At 37.3% G+C, this 26091-nt stretch overlaps 1 protein-coding gene across 8 annotated transcripts in view; it reads right to left on the reverse strand.

Annotated features, from left to right (window-relative positions):
- TENM1 (teneurin transmembrane protein 1) overlaps positions 1-26091 on the reverse strand; it is an 824537-nt gene that overhangs the window by 73610 nt on the left and 724836 nt on the right. For all 8 annotated transcript variants that reach the window (XM_016942761.3, XM_016942759.3, XM_063804361.1 and 5 more), the window contains one exon: positions 3529-3683. In XM_016942761.3, coding sequence (XP_016798250.1) covers positions 3529-3683 — 155 coding nt within the window. The remainder of the gene's footprint in view (positions 1-3528; positions 3684-26091) is intronic.

Consider the following 26091-nt stretch of genomic DNA (forward strand, 5'->3'; position numbering starts at 1 on the left):
ATGTGCATCTTCTCTGTCCCTCCTCCTCCACACAAATACATTCACACCCTTCCTTATTGCCATAAATAATGCTCCTTTTCCTTGCCTTCTGCAGCATTTTGAATCATGGAAAGTTAGACTATTCTAGGACTTGATAGCCTGACCCATTCAAGTCTCTGTTAAAAAGGGTTTGTTCATTTTGTCAGTTTTCCAGGCCCAACTCCCCATTTCACTTTTGTAGTTGACTATATATGAACATTTCTTGAGTTTCTGGGGCAGGGCAGGGGCACATAGAGAAGAAGAAATTCAAAATAGGCCAGTGTTTTATAGAGTTGTATGCTCAAGGTGGGTGGACGTGGCAGGAGATCTTAGAGTCAATGACTAAAGCAAGGTTTCTTAGGGTTGTGTTCCTTTTACTTACTAATATGGTTTTGCTGTGTCCCCACCCAAATCTCATCTTGAATTGTAACTCCTACAATTCCCACAGGTCGTGGGAGAAACCTGGTGGGAGGTGATTGAATTATGGGGGCGGGTCTTTCCTGAGCTGTTCTCGTGATACTGCATGAGTCTCACGAGATCTGATGGTTTTAAAAATGGGAGTTTCCCTGCACAAGCTCTCTGTTTGGCTGCTGCCATCCATGTAAGACATGACTTGCCTCTCCTTGCCTTCTACCATGATTGTGAGGCCTCCCCCACCATGGAGAACTGTAAGTCCAATAAACCTCTTTCTTTTGTAAATTGCACAGTCTTGGGTATGTCTTTATCAGCAGCGTAAAAATGGACTAATACATTTACCTTGTTTTTCTAGGTTTTAGGTGGTATGACAAATGAAGCAGCAGGAATATCATAACTGTGGGGGACACTGCTCATTGCCTCCCCAGTAGCAACCCTTTACTCCTTGCTAACAGAACTCTGATTTTGGTTTAAGAATCAGGTAGCAATGTGCTCAGGGAAGGAGACCCACTTCTAGAGGGTCTGAATTCACTATGGAATCTCATTTCCCCTTTGCCAGTGACTGGTGAAGGCATGGGCATGTGACTCAATTCTGGCCAATGTGACACAAGAAGGAAATTTGCTGGCATCTTTGCCTATCTTTGGACATCTCATTATGTGACATAATTAAACCTTATTGTTTAAACAACTTTTAGACAAGTATTTTATTACTTGCAGACAAGACCATCCTCTGTGATACACTAATCAATTTGAAAACTCTCAACATCCACTTTAGTTTTTTTGAAAAGATTATTTAATAATCTACTTTATTAGGGTCACAAATTTATGGAATGTTAGAGCTGGAAGGTTTGAGGACTGTCTAATCTATTTCCTTCATTTCTTGTTTCTGCAGACTAAAAAAGTCAGACACTGAATGTTGGGACTATGCTGTATGCTCTATAATCTCTTTAAATGTCTAATACTGATTTTGTAGAATTGTGGCAAAATCAGAATTTTGGATCCAGATGAGAGCTACACTGAATTTTCTTTTATCCTCACTGGCCTAAAAAAAAAAACCAAAAAAACACAGATTTCCTAAATAACAGTAAAACAGATCTCAGAGGGGATGTTGCTTTTACTTAAGAAAACTTCCAAACACCCTAGAAATAGCTATTTATATACACGTGAATAACAACATGCTCATATATTCATTAAAAAAGATGTCTAAAGAGACTTCGTAGTCACTATTTTTCTAAATTTCAGTCACTGTTTCATTTGACTTTCTTCACAGAATTGGAAAAAACTACTTTAAAGTTCATATGGAACCAAAAAAGAGCCTGCATTGTCAAGTCAATCCTAAGCCAAAAGAACAAAGCTGGAGGCATCACACTACCTGACTTCAAACTATACTACAAGGCTTCAGTAACCAAAACAGCATGGTACTGGTACCGAAACAGAGATATAGACCAATGGAACAGAACACAGCCCTCAGAAATAATACCACACATCTACAACCATCTGATCTTTGACAAACCTGACAAAAACAAGAAATGGGGAAAGGATTTCCTATTTAACAAATGGTGCTGGGAAAACTGGCTAGCCATATGTAGAAAGCTGAAACTGGATCCCTTCCTTACACCTTATACAAAAATTAATTCAAGATGGATTAAAGACTTAAATGTTAGACCTAAATCCATAAAAACCCTACAAGAAAACCTAGGCAATACCATTCAGGACATAGGCATGGGCAAGGACTTCATGTCTAAAACACCAAAAGCAATGGCAACAAAAGCCAAAATTGACAAATGGGATCTAATTAAACTAAAGAGCTTCTGCACAGCAAAACAAACTACCATCAGAGTGAATAGGCAACCTACAAAATGGGAGAAAATTTTTGCAATCTACTCATCTGACAAAGGGCTAATATCCAGAATCTACAAAGAACTCAAACAAATTTACAAGAAAAAACAAACAACCCATCAACAAGTGGGCAAAGGATATGAACAGACACTTCTCAAAAGAAGACATTTATGCAGCCAACAGTCACATGAAAAAATGTTCATCATCACTGGCCATCAGAGAAATGCAAATCAAAATCACAATGAGATACCATCTCACACCAGTTAGAATGGCGATCATTAAAAAGTCAGGACACAACAGGTGCTGGAGAGGATGCGGAGAAATAGGAACACTTTTACACTGTTGGTGGGACTGTAAACTGGTTCAACCATTGTGGAAGTCAGTGTGGTGATTCCTCAGGAATCTAGAACTAGAAATACGATTTGACCCAGCCATCCCATTACTGGGTATATACCCAAAGATTATAAATCATGCTGCTATAAAGACACATGCACACGTATGTTTATTGTGGGACTATTCACAATAGCAAAGACCTGGAACCAACCCAAATGTCCAACAATGATAGACTGGATTAAGAAAATGTGGCACATATACACCATGGAATACTATGCAGCCATAAAAAATGAGTTCATATCCTTTGTAGGGACATGGATGAAGCTGGAAACCATCATTCTCAGCAAACTATCGCAAGGACAAAAAACCAAACATTGCATGTTCTCACTCATAGGTGGGAACTGAACAACGAGAACACTTGGACACAGCAAGGGGGACATCACTCACCCTGTTGTGGGGTGGGGGGAGGGGGGAGGGATAGCATTAGGAGATATACCTAATGTAAATGACAAGTTAATGGGTGCAGCACACCAACATGGCACATGTATACATATGTAACTAACCTGCACATTGTGCACATGTACCCTAGAACTTAAAGTATAATAAAAAAAAATAGAATTACTTATCTTGGAAATATTCAATAAACGAGATTGGCCTTACCCTCTGATTAATCAAGTTTGAGAGACTTTACTTAATTGTATGTCAATATTCTACCTGACATTACTTCCATCCTCGCTTACCATTTTCTCCCAACTAAGCTTTTCTAACAAGGAAAAAAGTAACTTACATAAAGAGAAACTTCTGCTATCTGGTGTTATAACAGATATACCAGGCTTCCATTCTACCTAATTTCTACATGAGAAAATTGTTATCCATTTCCATGATGCCAAATGACAATAATACTTGAAAACCAGTGATGCTTACCTGAGTGATGTCCATTCCTGAGTCACAGCTCAGTGGCTGTGTGGAAGTCAGACCATTTGAGCCAATTACAGTTGTGATCACAGCATTCTCATCAATTTTGCGAATCATAGTCCCATCCACAAAGTAAATAAATCCATGCCTATCAACTGTGATGCCTGTTGGGAAAGAGCAAATGAGCATTAGTAGTCTAGTGAACCACATTTGCACCAAGCTCTGTATTTTGAAAAAAGCCATAGCAATGGAAAGGCATTTTAAAGACATATAGATTCAATTTTGCTCAGCACAGACAGGACAGTAATGGGAGAGGTTTGTTGGGGCATACATTCACTTCTTTGTGTATTGAGAAGAAATGACAAAAAGTCACACGCGGAGATAAAGCCAGGTCTAATAATTTTGTTTTGTCCAGTTTTACATTTCCACCCCCTTGATACTTGCTTGCCCCCACAAACAATAAAAAATCATCTTTAAGATAAATGGGAAAAGACGGGGAGATCATGTACATTTTTTTAGGGTGCTAATGCACAGGCTGCTGCTTATTTTCACGATTGCATTAGGAAATAACTGACTTGAAAAGCATTATAATTATTTTCATCAATTCAGACTTTGTTAAAAGGGAGTTTGTAATAACTTTGATAAACCGGGCTGAGTTTTTTTCTCCATATTATCTATTAAAAGGGGAGTTGGCGAGCAAAATTATAGTATCACAAAGGGAATGGCTAAGTTTCTAGAAAAGATAAAAGCCGATAAAATTTTCACAGCAGTTTTTACACACAGTGTTAATTACAGCCTGGTTTCTTAAAATTTTTATTATAATAGCAGTTAGAAGGCTTGGGTTCTAATACTGAATACCCCACTTACAACTAATGTGTGACTCTGATTGAGTCATTCATTTGCAAATTTCAGACTCCTCTTTGGTAACATAGGGACAGGATCGTCTGCCTTACTTAGCTAAAGTGATCTACTGCTCTGGTTTGGCTGTAACTGAGGCAGAGCTCAGTTTTAAAACTAGGACCATCCTTGACAAACCAGGATGAGCTGGTTACTCTATATCTAGGTTTTTTGTTTTTTGTTTTTTTTGAGGGAGTTTTGCTCTTGTTGTCCAGGCTGGGTACAATGGTGCAATCTTGGCTCACTGCAACCTCCGCCTCCTGGGTTCAAGTGATTATCCTGCTTCAGCTTCCCAAATAGCTAGGATTATAGGAGCCTGCCAGCACGCCTGGCTAATTTTTTGTATTTTTAGTAGAGACAGGGTTTCACCATGTTGGCCAGGCTGGTCTCGAACTGACCTCAGGTGATCCACCTGCCTTGGCCTCCCAAAGTGGTGGGATTACAGGCGTGAGATATCAGGCCTGGCCCTAGGTTGTTATATCATATGAAATAATACATATAAAAAGTATCAGATACACTTTAAGAACATATGGCTCTACTCCTATTTCCCTTGGTGCTTTTGACAGTGCTCTTGAAAATAACCACATGGCATTTTTCAAACTAGTCTACAATTTAGTCTTTTCCCCACTTCCCTTTATTTAGGTCTGGTGAAACTCATTGAATGGATGTTGAAGTCAGAATTTCTGTGCTAACAAGCATGTCCCTTTAGCACAACACAACACACAAACACACACACACATGAATTTTCTGGCAAAATGTGAACTCATCTAGAGTCATTTTATAAACTCAACTTAATAAACTGCTTTTAGGTGAACTAATTCATTGGCAGGAAGTTAATATTAAGACTTGGCTTTATGGTATACTTTGATTAATCCTGATGTTTGATTAATCCTTAACATCTATAAAAGTTACAAATTCATTTTAATGTCCCCTGAATACTTCTAAAGTCATGTATGTTTTGGTGAGTTCTCCAAGGAAACCAGCATGTCCAAACAAGGGAATTCCATGTCCATAAATCTCTTTATAATTTTTAGAGGTATAAGGACCCTTAAGGTGGTTTATAAAAAGACTCTTAAGACTGGGGCAAGTTAAATGATGATGGCATATGAACAATTATTTAATCTCCAGAACATTTTGGATGAGGATGAACCAAGGGGGAACTTCTGCCTGTTATTTTTGTGTTTTGCAACATCAATTTCTTGATTGCTTAAAATGTGGTGTGGTTTGTGGCAGACCTATTATTTAGAACCACCTTCTATGACCACTATATTAAATATCGCTGAGTATAAAATTTCAAATTTGGCTGTCATAAGGGGATAGACTGAAAGATCAAGACTCAAGACTCAAGTCTGGAGACGGAAAGACTGAAAGGAGATGTGCTCGACATGTACGAAATCATGAATCATTTACTAAACACTATGACTACTAAATCATAGTGAATGTCACCATGCTAGGCTCTGTGAGGGTATAAGGATAAAGAATCTGGTTACACTGAAACTAAGACTAAGAGGAATATTCTGGAACTTTAGTAAATTAAGGATATTAAAAATAAAATGAGGTGTTGCTCTTATGAGGAGGCAGTAAACTTAGAGGATCTGATCCTCTAAAAATTTGAGCAGGTTCACAAAAGGTACAGAGAAATAAATGTATTCTTAACTAGTATACATGGGAAGGTCTTTTCATCTCTTTGCTGATATCAGGGAGGACAATTCTTTTCCTTGACTACCACACTTCTCATCCCATCAGAGTGCAAAGTTTAGGCTGATCCGGGGAGGATAATCTGGGACTTTACATAGTTTGCTTACTTTTACTTTTTGTGAAGATCTAAACACTGTGAACTTCTTTGTCTCTGTTCATGTCAGCTGAGTTCCACAGACGAGTGCCCTTTGAAATAAGTCTGGGCTTATTAAATACTCACTATTTGCCTTCAGGGCTTATTCTGCTGACAGTTTGTAGAATATTTTCCTTTCATATATTTGTGTAGCGACTTCTTTTATCATGGTCCAAATTCCAAACATACTTCTTTTTCCTTCAGAAGCTTTAATTAACTTTGATTGGGTTACACTTATGTTTGGAGTTGAAAAAGAAATAGTAGAAAAGGCTTTGAGGAAGCTATGTGATAGGTGCTTCATAAATGTACCGAGCATATTTTATATGTACATATTTTCCTCTCATTTGCCTTCCCTTACCAACCAATCAACCAACCAACACATAAATTCCCCAAACAACAATTTTGCAACCTCTTTGCTGGTGAAGCTTAAGGGGTATTTAATTTTCACTGAGGGTAAAAATCAAATTGGAAACCCCAGGCATGAAAAAGAGAATAATATTTGTCCATCATTTGGGGAGGTTTCCCCTCCCATAATGCTTATTGTTATAACCCAGGGATAGTGATGATGCTGTAGATATATTACTGCTTGTCAGAATGAGTGAAAGGAGGTGACACATTCCCAGTATATATTTTAAGCTTTATTCTTTGGAGATGGGCATGTGAGTGATTTCAGATCACATAAAGCCATCTGGGGCTAGCAAGATCTGCAGATTCAATTTACTTTCCAATTTTGATATTGTTGTGCCCAGATCTCCAAAACTTGGTAACCAATGTTGTGGGCATAATTTGTTCCAATGGTCATGTTCATTGATGTGCTCACTGACAGCATTTTCATTAGCACTTAAACAATCAAAGGTACAGTCTCTGGATGAGAAAAGATTTAAAGATTTAAACCGTACTAAGAAAACCACTTCTAGGTTTAAAAATTTTGAACCAGAATTCATTTTCGTTTTCAAAGCAAGTAAAAATACAGAGATCTCTGATATTACCACAAGGTTAGGCCGTGATGCAAGGCAGGTGGAGGTGGAAGTGGGAAGAAAACACACAATAGCTTGAGTCCCCTCAATTTAACTTTGAATTTAAAAATCCCCCTGCACCAAGGAAAACATTGGCCTCAGATGCCCAGACAGCATGTTTAGCTTGGAGCACATTTTTACATTTGGGAGAAAATAAATAAATCCTTGTAAATTAGTGCATATAATGAAAGCACTGACAGACCATAACCTGGAAGTGTGAATGGTGCTGTCTCCATTCATCAGCATTAAGCCCTAACAAGCTCTTTCTATGGAGAGACCTGCACATAAATAAAGTGCATCTTGTAAAAAAATTATTCACAACATCCCATGCAAAGTAGGGGATATTATATAATATCTGAACTGCAGGCTCTTTTCTCTGTGAAGCAGTGCTCTGTATGAAACAGCTGCAAATTATAGGCAAAATTATTTGACTTCTTCCCTTGTCTTATTATCCTCCAATGAATAAATACTATAATTCTTAAGAAGACAATTGCCTAAAGCTGGGGCAGCCTGGATAGTTACTTATAAATTTATCACCTGTGAGGGGAAAAGATGCTACTGATCAATACTGAAGGAACAGGGGCATCCTGATGTAATCACTGAGAGTCCAGATGTGGTGCTTAATAGCCTGGAAATAGTAGCTAAATCCTAAATTAGATAACGGTGAAGATTTGAGTTTTTGGCTGTGTAGAACGCCAATTTCAAATGTTGGCAGAAGGCATCTCTGTACTTAATTTTTTTAAATTACAGCTGTTGAGGCCACCTACATTTTTATTATTTCTATATAAAAAATGAAATATCTTTCAAAATATAAGCTTTGGAAAGCAGTCATAACATTCTCTTCATCTATAGCCCTAGCAACAAGAAAACTGAAATACTGGATGTTTTTCTGCCACAATCTGCTGTTTAATTTTATCAGACAAAGATAAATGGTTAAATCAACTTCCAGGGAAATTCCTAAGCCTAATATGGTGTCAGCTCAATCTCCAATACTGAGAGTGCTGAATTGTGTAACTGATTCAAAAATGTTCTTTTAGTCAAAGAGAATTTTTCTTTGTTCATGTGCATTCCAATTCTCTGAAAATTGGTACTATATGTGTGGTATATATGGAAACTCTACTAGGCAGAAAAGTCCATTCTTCAACCCATCTGACTACTGTCCACTTAATTACCCTCTGGGATCAGAAAGGCCCAAGTTACTTATGCATAATAAGCCTGTTAAGTTTTCTCACTATGTAGCCACTAAATGGAGCTTCTAGAACTTGGAGGGTTTACAGATTTCTGTGTGTCACTAGAGGTTGGAAGGAGGCAGAGCTTAATGACAAGCTGAGATGATTTCACTGTGTGGTTAACAATGGCATCAGGATTTCTCCAGTAAGGAGACACTAATAAACTCACTGTAATATTATATGACTAGTGAATAGTGAGTTATTTAATCAGATATTTTGTTTAATAAAATGTTCTAGTATATTCTACATAGTAAAGGTCAATTTCCAAAGAACATAAACACAAATTAAAAATGATAAGCTTTCAAACTAATATTCTGCTGACTGGAATGTCTTATTTTGATTACTCAAAAGGCACTTCAAAGGGCTTCAAAGTCATTATAAAGAACAATAAATTTGTGGGCTAGTTAACCAAGAATTCTGATTGAGAGAAAGACAGACGACACCAGTGTTTAGCATTTGTCTTGTCTTCAGCTCCTTGTGATCCTCTCAAAACTTTAGACTTCAGCTTTGCCATAAGGCAAAGTGAATGGACAGCCCTTTTAAATCCACCAACCACTATTTTTCTTAAAGCTTACTGAGAAAAATGTTTTTCTGTTTACTCATTAACTCATTCAAGATTTATTCTGCACCCTCTATGTGTGAGGCACTGTCCTAGGCAATGAGAGTACAGGAGACTATAAAACAGACATGGCATTGCTCTTAGAAAGCCTGGAAACTGGTAGAGGGAGACAGAGAAATAACCAGGCAATTGCAATGCCATTAGATAAGCACTAGTTTGGGGCAAGTCCAGGGTGCCATGGGAGCATCCTTGGGGGATGGGCTGGGGAAATGAAAGTCACAAGTGATTTCTCAGACTTAAGTGATAGGTAAGCTGAAATCTGAAGAACCATGTTGAATTCTAGATGAGCCTAGTATGTATGACAGGTAAACACCACTGAAAATCTATGAAAGGTGACTAATATTACTAAACAATAATCATTTCCATTTGCCGAGAACACTATGATATTCCAGGTACTGTGCTGGATTCCTTACATAGATTTTCTCATTCAATCCTCACAACAGCCTTGTGGAGTAGGTACTAATGTAATTTTTTAGATGAGGAAATGGAAGTGCAGAGAGGTAGAGTGACTAACTCTAGGTTACATACCTAGAAAGTGCTAGTTTAAAGCGATGGGGAAAGGACTCCCTATTCAGTAAATGGTGCTACAATAACTGGCTAGCCATATGCAGAAGACTGGAACTGGACCCCTTCGTTATACCATATACAAAAATTAACTCAAGATGGATTAAAGACTTAAAAGTAAAAACCAAAACTATAAAAACCCTGGAAGAAAACCTAGGCAATACCGTTCCAGACATAGGCATGGGCAAAGATTTCATAATGAAGACACCGAAAGCAATTGCAACAAAAGCAAAAATTGACAAATGAACTTCTGTACAGCAAAAGAAATTATCAACAGAGTACACAGGCAACCTACAGAATGGGAGAAAATTTTTGCAAAGTATGAATCTGACAAAGGTCTAATATCCAGCATCTATAAGGAACTTAAACAAATTTACAAGAAAAAAAAAAACAAACAACCCCATTAATAAGTGGGCAAAGGACATGAACAAACACTTCTCAAAAGAAGATATACATGTGGCCAACAAGCATATGAAAAAAAGCTCAACATTACTCATCATTAGAGAAATGCAAATCAAAACCACAATGAGATACCATTTCACACAAGTCAGATTGGCTATTATTAAAAGTCAAAAAATAACAGATGCTGGCAAGGTTGTGGAGTAAAAGGAACGCTTATACACTGTTGGTAGGAGTGTAAATTAGTTCAACCATTGTGGAAGACAGTGTGGTGATTCCTTAAAGACCTAAAGACAGAAATACCATTGGACCCAGCAGTCCCCTTACTGGGTATATACTCAAAGGAATATAAATCATTCTATTATAAAGACACAGGCACGTGTATGTTCATTGCAGCACTGTTCACAGTAGCAAAGACATGGAATCAACCTAAATGCCCATCACTGATAGACTGTATAAAGAAAATGTGGTACATATACACCATGGAATACTATGAATCCATAAAAAGGAATGAGATCATGTCCTCTGTAGGGACATGGATAGAGCTGGAGGTCATTATCCTTAGCAAACTAATACAGGAACAGAAAACCAAATACCATATGTTCTCACTTATAAGTGGGATCTAAATGATGGGAACACATAGACACATAGAGGGGAACAACACACACTGGGGCCTATCGGATAGTGGAGGGTGGGAGGAGGGAGAGGATCAGAAAAAATAACTAATGGATACTAAGCTTAATACCTGGGTGATGAAATAATCTGCACAACAAACCCCTATGACATATGTTTACCTACGTAATAAACCTGTACATGTACCCCTGAACTTAAAGTAGAAGTTGAAAAAAAAAAAAAGAAAATGCTAGTTTAACACAAGTTTGTCTGAGTTTAATGCCCATTCTCTTAACCACTATGCCATGTAGCTTAAATGAGGTTATCAATTGCTTTACCACAGGGATGGGGTACAGACTGGCTTAAGAAGGTTCAGAAACTCCATGAAATTATCCACAAAATGTTTTGTGTATGGGTATTATCATGGGGAGAGAGCCCATTGGCTTTGTTAGATTGTGAAAAGGATCTCTGACCCGTCCCAAAAATTGTTAAGAATTCTTGTATTCCTATAGATCTCTTAGACTTCTTCAGAATTATTCTTCAAAGGTATTCTGTGGCTTCATCTTCACAGAGCTGATGAGTTTCAAGAAAGTACTCAAGAGCTTCCATGTGGTGGGGAGTTCAGTAACTTTACTATTATCATAGAATTACCACCTAAAAAGGAGACCCCACGCAGTGGGATATCAACTCACCTAGGTCAAAATAGCTTTTATTAAAAAAGATAGGGAATAATGAATGCTGGTGAGGATGTGGAGAAAGGGGAATCCTCATATATTGTTGGTGAAAATGTAAATTAGGATAGCCACTATAAAAAATGGAATGAAGGTCCCTCAAAAAACTAAAAATAGAACTATCATATGATCTAGCAATTCCACTGCTACTACTGGGTATATATAGAAAATAACGGAAATCAGTATATCAAAGGGATATCTGCACTCCCATGTTTATTGCAGCACTATTCACAACAGCCAAAATATGGAATCAACTAAGTACCCATCAATAGATGAATGGATAAAGAAAATGTGGCACATATACACAATAGGATATTATTCAGCCATAAAAAGAAGGAAATTTTATCATTTGCAGCAACATGGATGGAACTAGAGGTTATTATGTTGAGTGAAATAAGTCAAGCACAGAAACACAAATATCACATGTTCTCACTGATATGTGGGAGCTATAAAAGAGAGTAGATTAGTGGTTACCGGAGGCTGGGAAGGGTAGGGTAGGATGAAGAGAGGTTGATTAATGGGTATAAATATGCACTATGATAGAAGAAATAAGAACTAGTGTTTGATAAATCAGTAGAGTGATATAGGTTACAATAATCTATTGTATATTTCAAAATAACTAGAAGAGAATAATTTGAATGTTTCTAGCATAAAGAAAAGACAACTATTTAAGGTGAAGAATATCCTAATTATACTGATTTGATCTTTACAAATTATACAAATGTATGAAATTATCACACATAGCTCCCAAATATATATATCTATATGTATCAATTAAAATTAATAAGGTCGTTTCATTTTCAGTATGACAGAGACAATGCTATGTGTTTGTGTCATCCCGTTTCTCTTTCTTTCTGAGAACAGAGTTAGATTACGTTTCTCAGCCTCCTTTCCAGTTACGTGTGGGCAGAAGTAATGTATGCGACTTCTAGGCCTGATCCTTAACGAACTATCTACTGAGTTTCTGTATGGATTACTACCTTCCACTGTAGGCTGGCTGCATGCAGACCATCCAGTAGAGGACTCCAAGGCCTAAGGCATTGAGGAATCACTAGATGGAAGAAGGCTGGTTCCTTGAATCACTGCTTGGAGCAGAGATTCTTCCACTCCCCAGGCAACCCATATTAAATTGTGATGTAAGAATGAAATAAGTTACTATTTTTGTTAAGCTATTGAGATACTCTGTGTGTGTGTGTGTGTGTTTAATATGGTTGTTAGCTTGGCCCGAGTATTAACATTCAGCAACCCAAATCCTATTCACCTTTTAAGGCTTTTATAGGATGTTTCCCTTTCATGAATCCTTCCCTGCAAACTCCAGTTCATTGTGGTCTGTTTTCTAACCCACAGAAGCTGTTACTTATTTATTTATTTGTTAATGTGAATTCTCCAATCATGATCTGTGTAGGTAATAAGCTCCCTGAGGACAGGAACTGGATTTTAGAATTAGTTTTTATATCTCAAATAATTCAGTACACTTGGGCACAAATGTTCAATAAACCTTCCTGATTTACAGGACTAAATTTCCATGCATTTATACTGAAACATATCTACCTTGAACAAAATAAAGCATGCCAGGAGGCCAAGAACTGCATAGGAATTTCACTAGAAATGAGCTTAGAAAGGATGCAGTGACAATGTCTTTCTCTAAAGTCCTTTAAGAGGAATACAGTCCCCTATCAATTAGTGATGGTTAGAATATGGGAAAAGTGGGGTTGACAACCAAGAGCAAACAGACAAAGGACCATGGATCAAATTAACTGCAAACAAATGTGATCCATGTGGATAGCTACAATGAATAGCTCATGACACCGCTCCCCCCACCACACACACAAATCCAGTTGTTCTGTCAATATAACTTTGTTTGCGATCTTGTGATCTCTTCCGACCTTACCATGTTAGGAGTTCTGAAGAAACAGAAGTGCCTCAGGATTTTTTCAGGCTGATTTTTCTTACAGAATAGCTGTAGAACTTTGGATAATGCATTTGACCACTCAGTGTCTTGATTTCTTAACTTATATACTACCTACTACACAAGGTAACATGGTGTGAAGCTCACAAGAGCCAATGAAATGAAAGGACTTTGAAGAAGATAAAGTATTATGGTGGTGCTAAGTGGTATCTTAATTGCCTAGTTATTGCTATAATTCTTTCTGACAGTGACTTTTCTAAGCCTAGAATCATAGTCAAAAATTTCCACACAGGCCCTGCTTGAACACTTTAGGCTTTTCTGTGTTCTGTAAATAAGATTTAAGTCCATGGAGCATTATGTAACCCTTGTCAGTAGGAGAGCACCCTATGTTAGATTCACCATAGAGACAATTCAGTAGTTGAAAACAGTTTTGTTAGCTCAGGGGAAATACTACACTATTAAATTATTGGTGTAAAAGCCTTCAAGCTTTTATAAGATGGTTAAAGTTTCCATACACAGAATCAAATAAATGAGGTTCCATGCCGTGCAACTCGCTAAGGAAGACCCTTGGCCAAGGTGGTGGTAATGTCTCAACATTTAACAGTGAAACCAGACACTGATAATAATGTGATTTATTTTTCTTTGCTTTATAGAGGTTGGGGTGTGTGTGTGTGTGTGTGTGTGTGTGTGTGTGTGTGTGTGTGGAGAGAGAGAGAGAGAGATTGGGGTAAGTAGACGGTGCTAGTTCAAGTTGAAATGCACATGTCTTGTTTTATTTTTGTGTTAGAGTTCCCACTCAAAAGATGCCTGCAGGCTGAGATTTAAGGGTTCTCAGTATATATGGGCTAAGATAAATGAGGTTTACTAAATCTGAGCTGCATATTTTATATCTCCCCCTTTAGAAATTCCTCAAACATCAAGCAACGATATCTGAGACACTACTCAGATACATTTGAAAGAACTGTCTCTGTCATCTTAAGGAAGGCAACTGCCACACAAGAACCTTAGTGAACAATTAGCCCTAGGAAGGAAAGTTCATTTATTGCCCATGGACCAGCAAAAAACTAATTGCAGTTGTTGCACTCTAGGGAAAATGAGTCTATCTCCAGGTATGTGAATGACCAAGAGGTTCTAATATAAAAAGCAAACTAAGTATATCTTGTCCTGAATACTCAATAAAAGCAGGATATGAGGAATTAAGCCAATAGTGCTCACTATTCACAAAAGTGGGGTAATTCAAGAAGAATTAAAATTTCTTTAGGATAATGACTTGCATGTAGTGCCCATTCAAAAACAACACAGAGGGCCCATTTAAAATTCTCCCTGCATCCGTATGTCTTGACTAATGAAGCTAGTGCTAGAAGAGAAGTTCACAAAGTCAGGAGTGGTAGACAGTCATTTGCAAAAGGTAAGGCAGGGTAACGAGCACTGCGTGAATACACATTTTAAACCTTTTAAGTGGAGGTTCAAGAGACGTTTAGGAGAACTGATTTGGGCTCAATCAAGAATATATGAATATAACAACAGCATACACACACAGACACAGGCACAAATATGACAGCGGAACAAAAAGCGAAAAATAGTCAAAGCAGTTGTTTAATGAGATAAACAACTTCTTTTACTGTTTTTACCTTTCCACACTCTGACCTACAGGTGTGACAATCTGTGGGCACAAGAACGTGACATTGAGAGGCATTTAAAATGCTGGGATGTTTTGTTCAAAGGGGGCTGGCGACTTCCTTAGCCTTGTCTTGATTGAGATTGGAGTTTCCAAGGCCATTTCCCTGTCTATTTTCCTCTAAACTCAAATATCCAGACAAGTTCATCAGAGCCATGAGAGGTGGAGGAAAGAGTCTGGGCTAGAAGCCAGAAGATCCAGTTGTGAGACTGACTGTGACTTTAACAAATTTAAATAGTCTCCCAGTCCTCAGGTTTTGCCTTTGTCTAACAGTGAGTAGAAAAGCTGAGCTGCTCATGTCAGTGGATGACTGTAAAGACCATATAAAATAACTTCTATGTGTGAAATCTTTCTGAAAGCTCAACACAAGTGATGTTAGTATTTATTTATGTTTTGGTTTTATTACTTATTTATAGAGACAGGGTGTTGCTCTGTCGCCCAGGCTGGAGTGCAGTGGCATGATCACAACTCACTGCAGCCTCGAACTCCTGGGCTCCCGACATCATTCCCCCTCAGCCTCTCTAATAGCTGGGACCACAGGTGCATGCCACCACACCTGGCAAATTAAAACAATTTTTTTGTAGATATGGGGGTCTCACTATGTTGACCAGGCTGGTCTTGAACTCCTGGGCTCAAGTGATCCTCCTATCTTGACCTCCCAAATCTTTGGGATTACAGGCCTGAGCCACCGTGCCCCATCTTATTTATGCCTTATTCCTTGATCTCTTATTTCTTCTGGAGTTCACTTAACCCATCAGGAATAGAGGTTAGAATCTAGTTCCTAGTTCTTTTTTACCTTTGTGTCCCATCCTTTTTCAGATTCCTTCCTTTTTCTCCACTTCTTCCCTGTTCTCATTTTTCCCCTTTTTTTTCCTCTCCAAACCCCAACCAGCTCTCCAGTCTGTGAATCCCCGTGGTATTTAAAGTTGATGCATGCAACCTAATTCTGTATTTTAGTCTTTTCTAATGAGTCCTCCCATGTCTCCCCAAAGAGATAATATTCCACTCAAGGGCAGGGACCATATCTTCTTAGTTTACTTATGATTTCCAAATTTGTTGCTTGAAAAACTTAACAAAACAATAAAGCTCAGTGAATGTGGTTCTTTTTCTAACAAGATATACCAGGCGCATGATGTGGACGTGCTACAGTAGCTAAAACCAGTGGGAATCTTATGAATAGTAAGGTGGGGCCATTGACACTAGTGTGTTGTTGACATCAGTAAAATAAATATATTTAAAGTATTAATTAATATAATGGCATCTCTGGATTCCTGTCGGATAACCAGTAAGTTTGTGCTGCAACAAGAGATGGTTGTGGTGTTTGACTATAGCATTTAGCATAGTTCCTGCCATACAAGACTACTTTATATATATAAACACACTTTATATGTTCATAAAATAGATGATTAAGGTCTATTTTAGAAACATAACAATTTGAGCAATTTAAAAAATGAGTAATTAATAACAGGCAGTGACTCTGATAAAGGACTTAAAACAAAACAAAACTGAGTTGTATGAAAATACTTCCAGATGCCATTGTTACAACTACAATGATTCATTCCTTAATTCAACAGCTCAAACATCTCCAGCATTTCCAGGAACTAGGAAGATATCATTTTAGGGCCAAAGCAGAAGCAAGTGGTTTTGGTCATTTGTAAATTGGCTAGTATTTTTTTTTAACATTCAATACATTATTTGAATAATGTCATACTGTTAAAATTAGATCAGATATACTTGGGAAAAAGTGCCCAGCATCCGTAAGAAAAGTACAAAGGAAAGAAACATTTTAGGGTGCTAACTGTTGATCTGTGGTTTCTCAAAATTTCAAGTATAACAAGTGAAAATCAGAAGATTTCAAAGTAACCCTTCTTCTGTCCACTCTCCCTGGAAATGTCCCCAGTTTTACTACTCTGGGAAAGGTGAGATCTTGCCCCAATTCATTAAATAGGGCTCCAGTAGTAGCCTGCCTGCAGTTCTGATTTTACTTTGCTCAAGAGAACACAGAGAAAGGATTATGAAAACCAATATAGGTAAGCTTAGCAGAATCTATTCTGATGGATTTTGGCTTGGGGAGGGACAAAGCAGACCTATCAATCTATTACTATGGCTTCAATTTCCTCGGGTTAGAGATGCTTTCCAAAATGAGAAATAATTCCTGCCCACTAAGAGAAATTACCACTGTAGTCAGCTTCCTTTCCTGAGTAAATACAGGTAAAATGGGGCACCTACCCACCTTCCTTTTCCCCCAAACCCATTAGACTGTTTCCCCCAAATGCAGTCTAATAAGCTTTTTGAAAATTGTGTTGCCCCTAAACACAGTCTAATAAGCTTTTTGAAAAATCAAATGGAATAGCTAGTAAATGAAACTGGAAGAAAAATAGAGCAAATAACACTGGGGCTTCCTGGCTAGGCTTTGATATTTGAGGCTTGAAGATAACCTCACATTTGAGTTATTAAGCCTGTGATTCCTCAGGGGGAAACTTTAAATGGGCCAGAACTCACTCCCAAGGGAACAGTGACTTTCTTCGGTCAACGATAAAGCTGATTCATTATACGGAGGCTCTCTCAGGAAGTTCACTGTCAGCCATTTAGGAAACTCCACATATGGGCACATACTAGAGGTGCTGATGTGATGGTCTCTACAGCTAATGGAAGAGCTTCAAAACCAATCTGTTCAGAAAATAATGGATTAATGCAGGGGTCCTTGATGACCCTGCTCCAAGGCCAAAACTGGTGTGTGTTCTCATATGTTGGTACCTGTGCCTTACGGGATGTTAAATATTTTGACCATCATTTCTATAGGAGTGAAAGTCTTATTTAAAACAAAACAAAACAAATCACTTTTTGAAATGGAATAGTCAGGCATACATTTGTAAGTTGATTTCTAAACCCTAGTTTTGTTTGTTTGTTTGTTTTTTGACAGAGTCTCACTCTGTCACCCAGGCTGCAGTGCAGTGGCGCAATCTCAGCTCACCACAACCTCTGCCTCCCAGGTTCGAGTGATTCTTCCGCCTCAGCCTCCCGAGTAGCTAGGATTACAGGCACATGCCACCATGCCCAGCTAAGTTTTGTATTTTTAGTAGAGATGGGGTTTCACTGTGTTGGCCAGGCTGGTCTCGAACTTCTGACCTCAAGTGATCCGCCTGCCTCAGCCTCCCAAAGTGCTGATATTTCTAAACCCTACTTCTGACTTAAAATGTTTCAAAATTAGGAAATATTTCAACTGGTTAGAAAAGTCAGAAAATAATATTACGGACCATCATGCATCCACCATCAAAATTTAATAGATGTTATCATTTGCTTCACATATCTCTTTCTTTTTTTTTTTCTTTTTGAGATGGAGTCTCTCTCTGTCACCCAGGCTGGAGTGCAGTGGCGTGATCTTGGCTCACTGCAACCTCCACCTCCCGGGTTCAAGAGATTCTCCTGCCTCAGCCTCTTGAGTAGCTGGGATTACAGGCACCCGCCACCACGCCTGGCTAATTCATTTTTACTTTTAGTAGAGATGGGGTTTCATCATGTTGGCCAGGCTGGTCTCGAACTCCTGACCTTGTAATCTGCCCGCCTCGGCCTCCCAAAGTGCTGGGATTACAGGCGTCAGCCACCGCGCCCGCGCCTGGCACATATCTATTTCTTAAAAAGGAAATGATATGGATATAGCCAATCCCATCTCCTTATCCCTATCCTCTTTTTCCTTCCTTCTCCAGAGGTAACTACTGTCCTGAAGTTAGTGTGTATCATTCCCATGCATGTTTTTATAAATTTTCCACATATGTGTATATATCCATGAATAATATATAGTATTGTTTTTGTGCTTTAAAAATTTATGTAGGAGATGGATGACAGTGATGGCTAAACAATAATGTGAACGTACTTAATGCCTCAGAACTGTATATATAATAAAATAGTAAATATTGTTATGTATATTTTACCACAATAAAAACACGTAAATTATATTACACCTTATGTATCCTTTTGCAATTCTCTCTTTTATCCATGCAACATTATATTTTTGACTATTAATGGTTTTACATGTAGATCTAGCTCATTCATTTTTACTGTTGTATAAATGTTCCATCATTTGACCAACCCCCTGTCAATGGATTATTAGGTTGTTTCTATTTTTTATACTACAATTAATATCATAGCACATGTCTTATGCATGTGTGTACTTGTGACTGTCCATACACTCTTCTTCAGTCAAGCACCCTCTAGCTCATCTCTTTGATGTTGCAATTTTTCCCCTTTAGTTGAACAATGAATTTTCCACGTAAACAGAATTAAATTAGGGCTGTGTCTGTACAATCAATGAAGTCTGAAAGAAGAAAATTTGAATGCAGTCAAACAATTTTGAAAACAAAATGTTTATTACAAATCTTGAAAATAATCTACTTAATAATAGTTATTAGCTTAAAAAAGTATTTTAATACTTATCCTCTTTCTCATCATCATACTTCATTCAGTACTTAATCTGTGCCAGGCACTGTTTAACCCATCTTGTGTCATTTCATCCTCTATAAACCCATAATGAAGGTAGGCACTATTTCCATTTTACAGATGACAAAACAGTGGCTCAAAGATGGATTCAAAATAAATTGGAACCCATTTTTATCTGTACTATTCCAAAGTCTCTGGTTTTAACTACTGCAAACACTTCCTAAGTTTTCCAAATTTCCCAGGGCTCAAACTGGAGAGGCACATGGTATGATTTAAGGGTCACTAAAAAGTCTGCCCACCTGCCTTAAATATATTATATCTTTACGACAGGAAGATTCTTCCAGCTGGACACAAACTCTAGAGATGTTAAGAAGATATATTGATAAATCTGACCATATGAAGTTAGAAAATTCTATAGGGTTAAAAAAAGAGAAAAAAATGACAAGCTTGGAAAAATATTTGGAACACATATGAAAGACAAAGGGATGTTTTTCTTAATTTCCAGAACAGAAAGGACAACAGCTCAGTAGAAAAACTGGAAGGGGATATGAAAGTGAATTTACCAAAAAGAAATACAAATGGTCACAACAGATATGAAATGAGACCCAAATTCATTGATAATTAAAGGAATGGAAATTAAAGTTACAAGCTACAAGACACCATTTCCCACTGCTCAGATGGGCATACATTAGGAGGTTTATATTGAGAGCTGCTGAGGGTATTGCAGACTGGCACTCTGATACACTATTAGTGAGACTGTAAATGTGTTCAATCTTTTGGGAGGACAATTTGGCAATATCTACTACTGCTAAAAATTAACCCTATGTATATACTCACAAAAGTGCTCCAAAATATATGAACCAGGTTATTCATTGCAGCACTGTAATAACAAAAGATTAAAAACAAGCAACAAGTATATCAAGAGGCAACTGGCTTAATACATTATGGTGTATCCATATGTTATAATATCGTGCAGCTCTTAAAAACAAAGAGGTAGAAATGTACCTGCTTTTATGGAAAGATCTTCAAGACATATTATTAAATAAAAGAAGCAGGGTGAGGAGTAATCTATATGGTATGGTTTCCTTTTATGTAAGGGAAAAATATATATATAGGTCTGGAAGGAATCTCAAAAGCCTGTTAAAATTGGTTATCTTTACAGAGAGAGACCTGGGTGTGTTTGTGGCAAAGAAGCCTGAAATTTCTTTTGTATCTTTCTATACAGTTTGAACTATCAAACCATAGACATTTATTACTTTTACATTTTTATGTTTCAATGTCAAGAGTGCTTATCTAGATGCCTTTTAAATTTTTCTTCTTTCTCCTACTCTTTTTTAAAAAAAATAAATGTAATTTAAATATCTTTTACTACTGGCCTGCCAGGATTCCTTCAAGGTCTTCCATTTAGGTTTCTTCCTTGACTTACGGTATTGCCCCTTCAGCAGGTCTCCTGTAACATGCTCAGGTGGGAGTAACCCATTGTCAACCATCAGTACTATGACACTCCTTCTTGGAGAGCTGTCATCTATGAAAACAGAGAGCTGAGTCCTCAGAAATCGGGCCATAGGACAAGACAGGGTGTGTATGTGAGAAAATAACATACATGTACTTTTAAGAAAAATACAAAAGTTGCACTCTATTTCATAACTAGACATCAACTCAAAAAATAATATCTGGTCTTTTGTTGAATTATAATAAATGCTCAGAAAATTAAAGAGAAGAAAAGTCACTTATAATTACTTATGCCCTTATGTAGCAATTATCATTGCTAACATTTACATATACTCCCTTTCAAACTTTCTCTCTCTATATACATAGAGAGAAATATATAATATATATTATGTCATATATAATATATAGTAATATATAATATATTATATCATATATATTATATAATATATAGTACTATATATTATATAATATAGTACTATATATTATATATTACTATATATTATATAATTATATACTATATACTATATATTATATATTATGTAATATATAGTACTATATAATATATAGTACTATATAATATATTATATAATATATGATATATAATATATAGTAATATATATAATTATATAATACATCATAATATATAATTATATACTATAGAGTAATATATAATATATAATATAGAGTAATATATAATATATAATTATATAATATACAATATAGAGTAATATATAATATATAATATAGAGTAATATATAATATATAATTATATAATATACAATATAGAGTAATATATAATATATACTTATACAATATAGAGTAATATATAATATATAATTATATAATATATAATATATATATTACCCTTACACCCTTACAGATGAGGCAGCATACAGTACATACAGCTTTGTGTCCTGAACTTTTCATTGAATGCTATTTTGTGAATATCTTCCTTATACCTGCAGGGGTGTACCAAGGTTTGGGGGAGCAGGTGGGAGTGGTTGGTTCTGGGTATAGAGAGTAAGGGGAAGTGCATTTTCTGTTGAAATCTTAAAAAACAGTAATAAACCTGGTGAATAGTAGGTCTGCTTTAACTATCAACATTCGCTGGAAATTCCAAATAATGTCAGTGATAAAATACTTCTTCCACTGTCCCATCCCCCTTTAGTATGCCACTTATACCCACCCAGTTCTGATTAGGGAAGAGAGGAGACAAAAAGTTGGATTTCTATCTAGGAGAGATAGACTGAGGGCTGCCGCAAGGGGCTCAGAGTTAGCCAAGGAGTCACTGAAAGATGGGATGAAGAGGAGACATTTTAAACATCCCCTATTTTCTGCTTAGATCTGTCCAGCTTAGATAACTTTTAAACATATGCTTGACGTAAAAAAAAAAAAAAAAAAAAAAGCGGCCGACTATGAGGTACTCCTGGGTTTTTTTTTTTTTCCCAACAAAAAAACCCAGAAGCTGTCTTTATGTTGCATATAACTTACGTCATTAATGATGCTGTTGTAAGTGCCCTGAGTAGTGACATCTATAAACCCTGGGCTGAAGTGGCCAAAAATGCAATCAATTGTTCAATTATAAAATAAAAAATGAACTTCTTTACTCTATTTCCAGCTGTGTTTTAGCCTGTGACAGTGTTAAATTCATAGATTTCCAAAGAAATCTTAGTTTGCTGCATGTTGTTTGAATTTTACACTATACAACTACTAATTTATCCAGTATTTCTGGAGGATCCATGAAGCTAAAATGATCTTTTATGACTCTGCTAGTGTAGAGTGAATATTCTGGATTCCCTAGGAAGTCAACACACTGTAGACTTCAGATTCCTTCAAAAATCAGCAAAGCATGCTAGACTCACCAGGAAATGACTTCCCAATTTCTTTAATTTTATAGTCAGCTCCATGCATTTGGTAATCGTGAAATTACTGGACCATCTTGTGTTGACGGTGGAGTAATATGGAGCCATGATCAAAGTTCAACTCTAATACAGCTTTATGTTTTAGAATCTTAAAAACAAACATTTTGCATGGACAGAAATGTCCTAATTAACTTCTGAAGAATTTGTACATTAAAACATCTTACCCTGCTGGAGAAGACTGATAAAGCAAACGTACTACCTTTTGCTGAAGAGAAACTGTATTTAGAAGGAACTTGCTATTCTCATAAAACTTTTAATAGGAAGAAGTGAATCAAATTTCTTAATTACCATTTTATGGTTGGTAAAAGGGCAAATTACATGCCATCCATTTCTAAACTTCTAAATGTCTCTGGTGCTTTTAATTAAAGCTGCCACCTAGAAACGACTAAAGCAATTTTACACAATTAGTTATTTATAGGTTACCATAATACACCACTCAAAATATGATTTAAGTGATTTGCAGCCTATTAGTGTGTGATCTCTGTCACTTTTTTGGCAGGGGTGGGGAGGACTCTTCTTTTTCATCAGCTAAGGCAGATAAGAAAAGTGTGACATTGAGGAGCTGTGATAGGGAAGCAAAGTTATTTTGGCTAGCGATCTTAAATAAAAAGAGGAACCAGAATTCCAAGCTGTCAGTCTTTGCATGTAGGCATCCAAGTTTCATTCTAGACAATCCTGTGGAGATGAAGTATATCAGTGCTATTCCTCCACCTCTTCCCACTTTGCAGCTATTCTGCCATATACCTAGCACCACACTTCTCCATGCTACCTTCAGTGGTTCCCACCTAGGCTTGTCTTTCTCAGGTGATCTTGTCAATCCAAACATATCCATCTTCTGCTCCATTCCCTCCAGGCCCCCATTCCCTCCAGGCCCCCATAAAGTGTTTTAATGAAGAATTAATATGCTGCTCTCCTAGACAATTCCCTGCACCACATACTAAGTTCGCATCTGAAGAAAATCCTTATGGGAATGAATTTAATTGTGAAATAGTACGCTGCTAAGGGAATTACTTTAGTTAGATGGGCCTTGTGGGGCTCCCCAAAATATAACATGTACAAGGAACTAACACTAGAATTGCTGCATCTCAAGGTGAGGAGGGGTTGGCTAGTCAAATCACATACAACATGTGAATTCCATCCTACCTTGACTCTTGCTTCTTCTGTGGCACCCATCCTACCTAGAAATTATCAAGTCTCAGATTGACCTACAAGGACATAATGTTTCCTTCCTTCCAAAGTAACTTATTCCATATATGGGTCACTATTATAATTATTATGACCATAGCAACAAAACAGAAAGACTGATCATAACAGTAAGTAATACTGTTATGTAATATAGTAACATACTTTATGCTGGGTGTCACACTAGGCAATTTACATACATTATCCAACAACCCGTTGTGTAGGCACTATTACTAGTTTTCCAACTTTACAGATGAGGAATCTGAAGCTCAAGGAAGTTAGGTGACTTGCCTAAGGTTAAACATTTAATTAGCAGTGGATCTGGGATTTGCCTCCATTTCTGTTTGACTCAAAAACCTGAAAAATTATCTACCATGTTATCTGGCCTCTAAAATATTACCTCTGTGCTTGCTAGAATCTGATGCATACATGAAAATTAAGACAAATGCAGAAGAAAAAGTCATTTAATAATGCATCTGTGGCTTTATAAAAATTGAAAAAACTTAATATAGGTCTTCCAACCGTGGATGCTACCTAGACCAAACAGGCAATGAGCCAAGGCTAGATGTAAGTGCCTTCCTTTTGTCTGACTTCTCTCATCAACAGCTTATGGCTTTGGGATTGCAACAGAACAGGCCGGAAGGTCCTCAAGTTCCAGTTGCTGACATAATCTAAGGCCAAAATCTTTTGACTACCCTAAGCAGATGCATTAGATGAATTGTGCATAAAAAACAGGTTAACCTCTAATTCTGGTTGCATAATAGGCACTAACTCTTCTGTTGCAGTTACAGTAAGCTGAGAGACCAATAACAGTGTTTGAGACAGAAACCCCCCCTAAAGGAAAACAGCACAAGGTCATTGAGGGATAAAGAACAAATATTTCGCCTGAATTTTAAGGCTTTATCAAACATATTTTTTTCAAGATGTTTCTGATTCTAAAACAAGGTTGTTGGAGTAAAATTCTCATAAGAAATGTCTTGAAACTGGGCTAGGAATTTGGCCATGGGTGGTAGAATGCTGTCTTACCCAGAAGGAAGACTTCAGTAAGTGCCTCTCCTAAACCTTTCCCACTTACACCCTCATTTTAAGCAGAACAGATCCACTTCTCAGAACACGGAGGCTATCAAGATGAAGAATCATCACTCTTCTAGCTTCTCCTACTACAAACTGATCCTCATCCCTATACCCTACAAATAATCGCTTCAGTCTCCCCTCCTATTCCAGGCCGACTTCCTTCCAGTTTCCTCCAAGCTTTGATTTATTCCCCGTCTTCTTTATCTTTCCATTGACTGATAAGCATTGCCACATCTCCCCTTATAGAAAAAGGCTTCCTGAGTTCATTGGCCTCCCACGATTTATCACTCCATCTCTCACATTCAAGCTTCTCAGAAGAGTGAGCTTCACCAGTGATATTTATTTTCTCATCTCTCATGGGCTCATCAAATGACTAAAATCTGGCTTCCACCTCTACCACCATCCAAACCACCAATGGCAGGGTCACCAACGAACTCCTCATTGCCTAATGCAATGGCTACAAATGTGTGACACTTGATACTGTTTTTCACACCTCCTTGAAATTAACTACTCTCTGGCTTCCTGGACAGTGTGCTCTTTTGGTCCACCACCCTTTTTTCTGAAGGTTTCTGCTCTGTTTCCTTCATTAGATCCTCTTCCACTGCCAATCTTATACAGATGAGTACTCCCTGTCATTTATTTGCCCCAGTTTTGCTCCAGCGCATTTATTACCCTGTCGCCAACATTATCAAAAACGCATGCACGAGGTGGGCATCTCTCCTGCTTCAAATCCTTTCCCTACAGGATAAAATCCAAACTTCCTTTTCTTGCTTCTGCCCCCCTTTCCTGTTACTCTCCAATATTCTTACTCTAAGAATACTGAATTATTTGCAGTTTCCTAAATATACCATTCTTTTTATCCATGCTATGGCTTACCCGTAATTTTGTTGAGGGCTGTCCCCAGTGTCAATCTAAATGGCTTTGTTACCAAGATGGATCATATGCTAAAGGAATTTAGGAAAAACCATACCACTTCCATTGAACAGGAGAACCAAAAGAACATTCTATGTCTGTTTCTTT

Source organism: Pan troglodytes, chromosome X (genome assembly GCF_028858775.2).
Source record: "Pan troglodytes isolate AG18354 chromosome X, NHGRI_mPanTro3-v2.0_pri, whole genome shotgun sequence".
NCBI classification, from domain to species: domain Eukaryota; kingdom Metazoa; phylum Chordata; class Mammalia; order Primates; family Hominidae; genus Pan; species Pan troglodytes.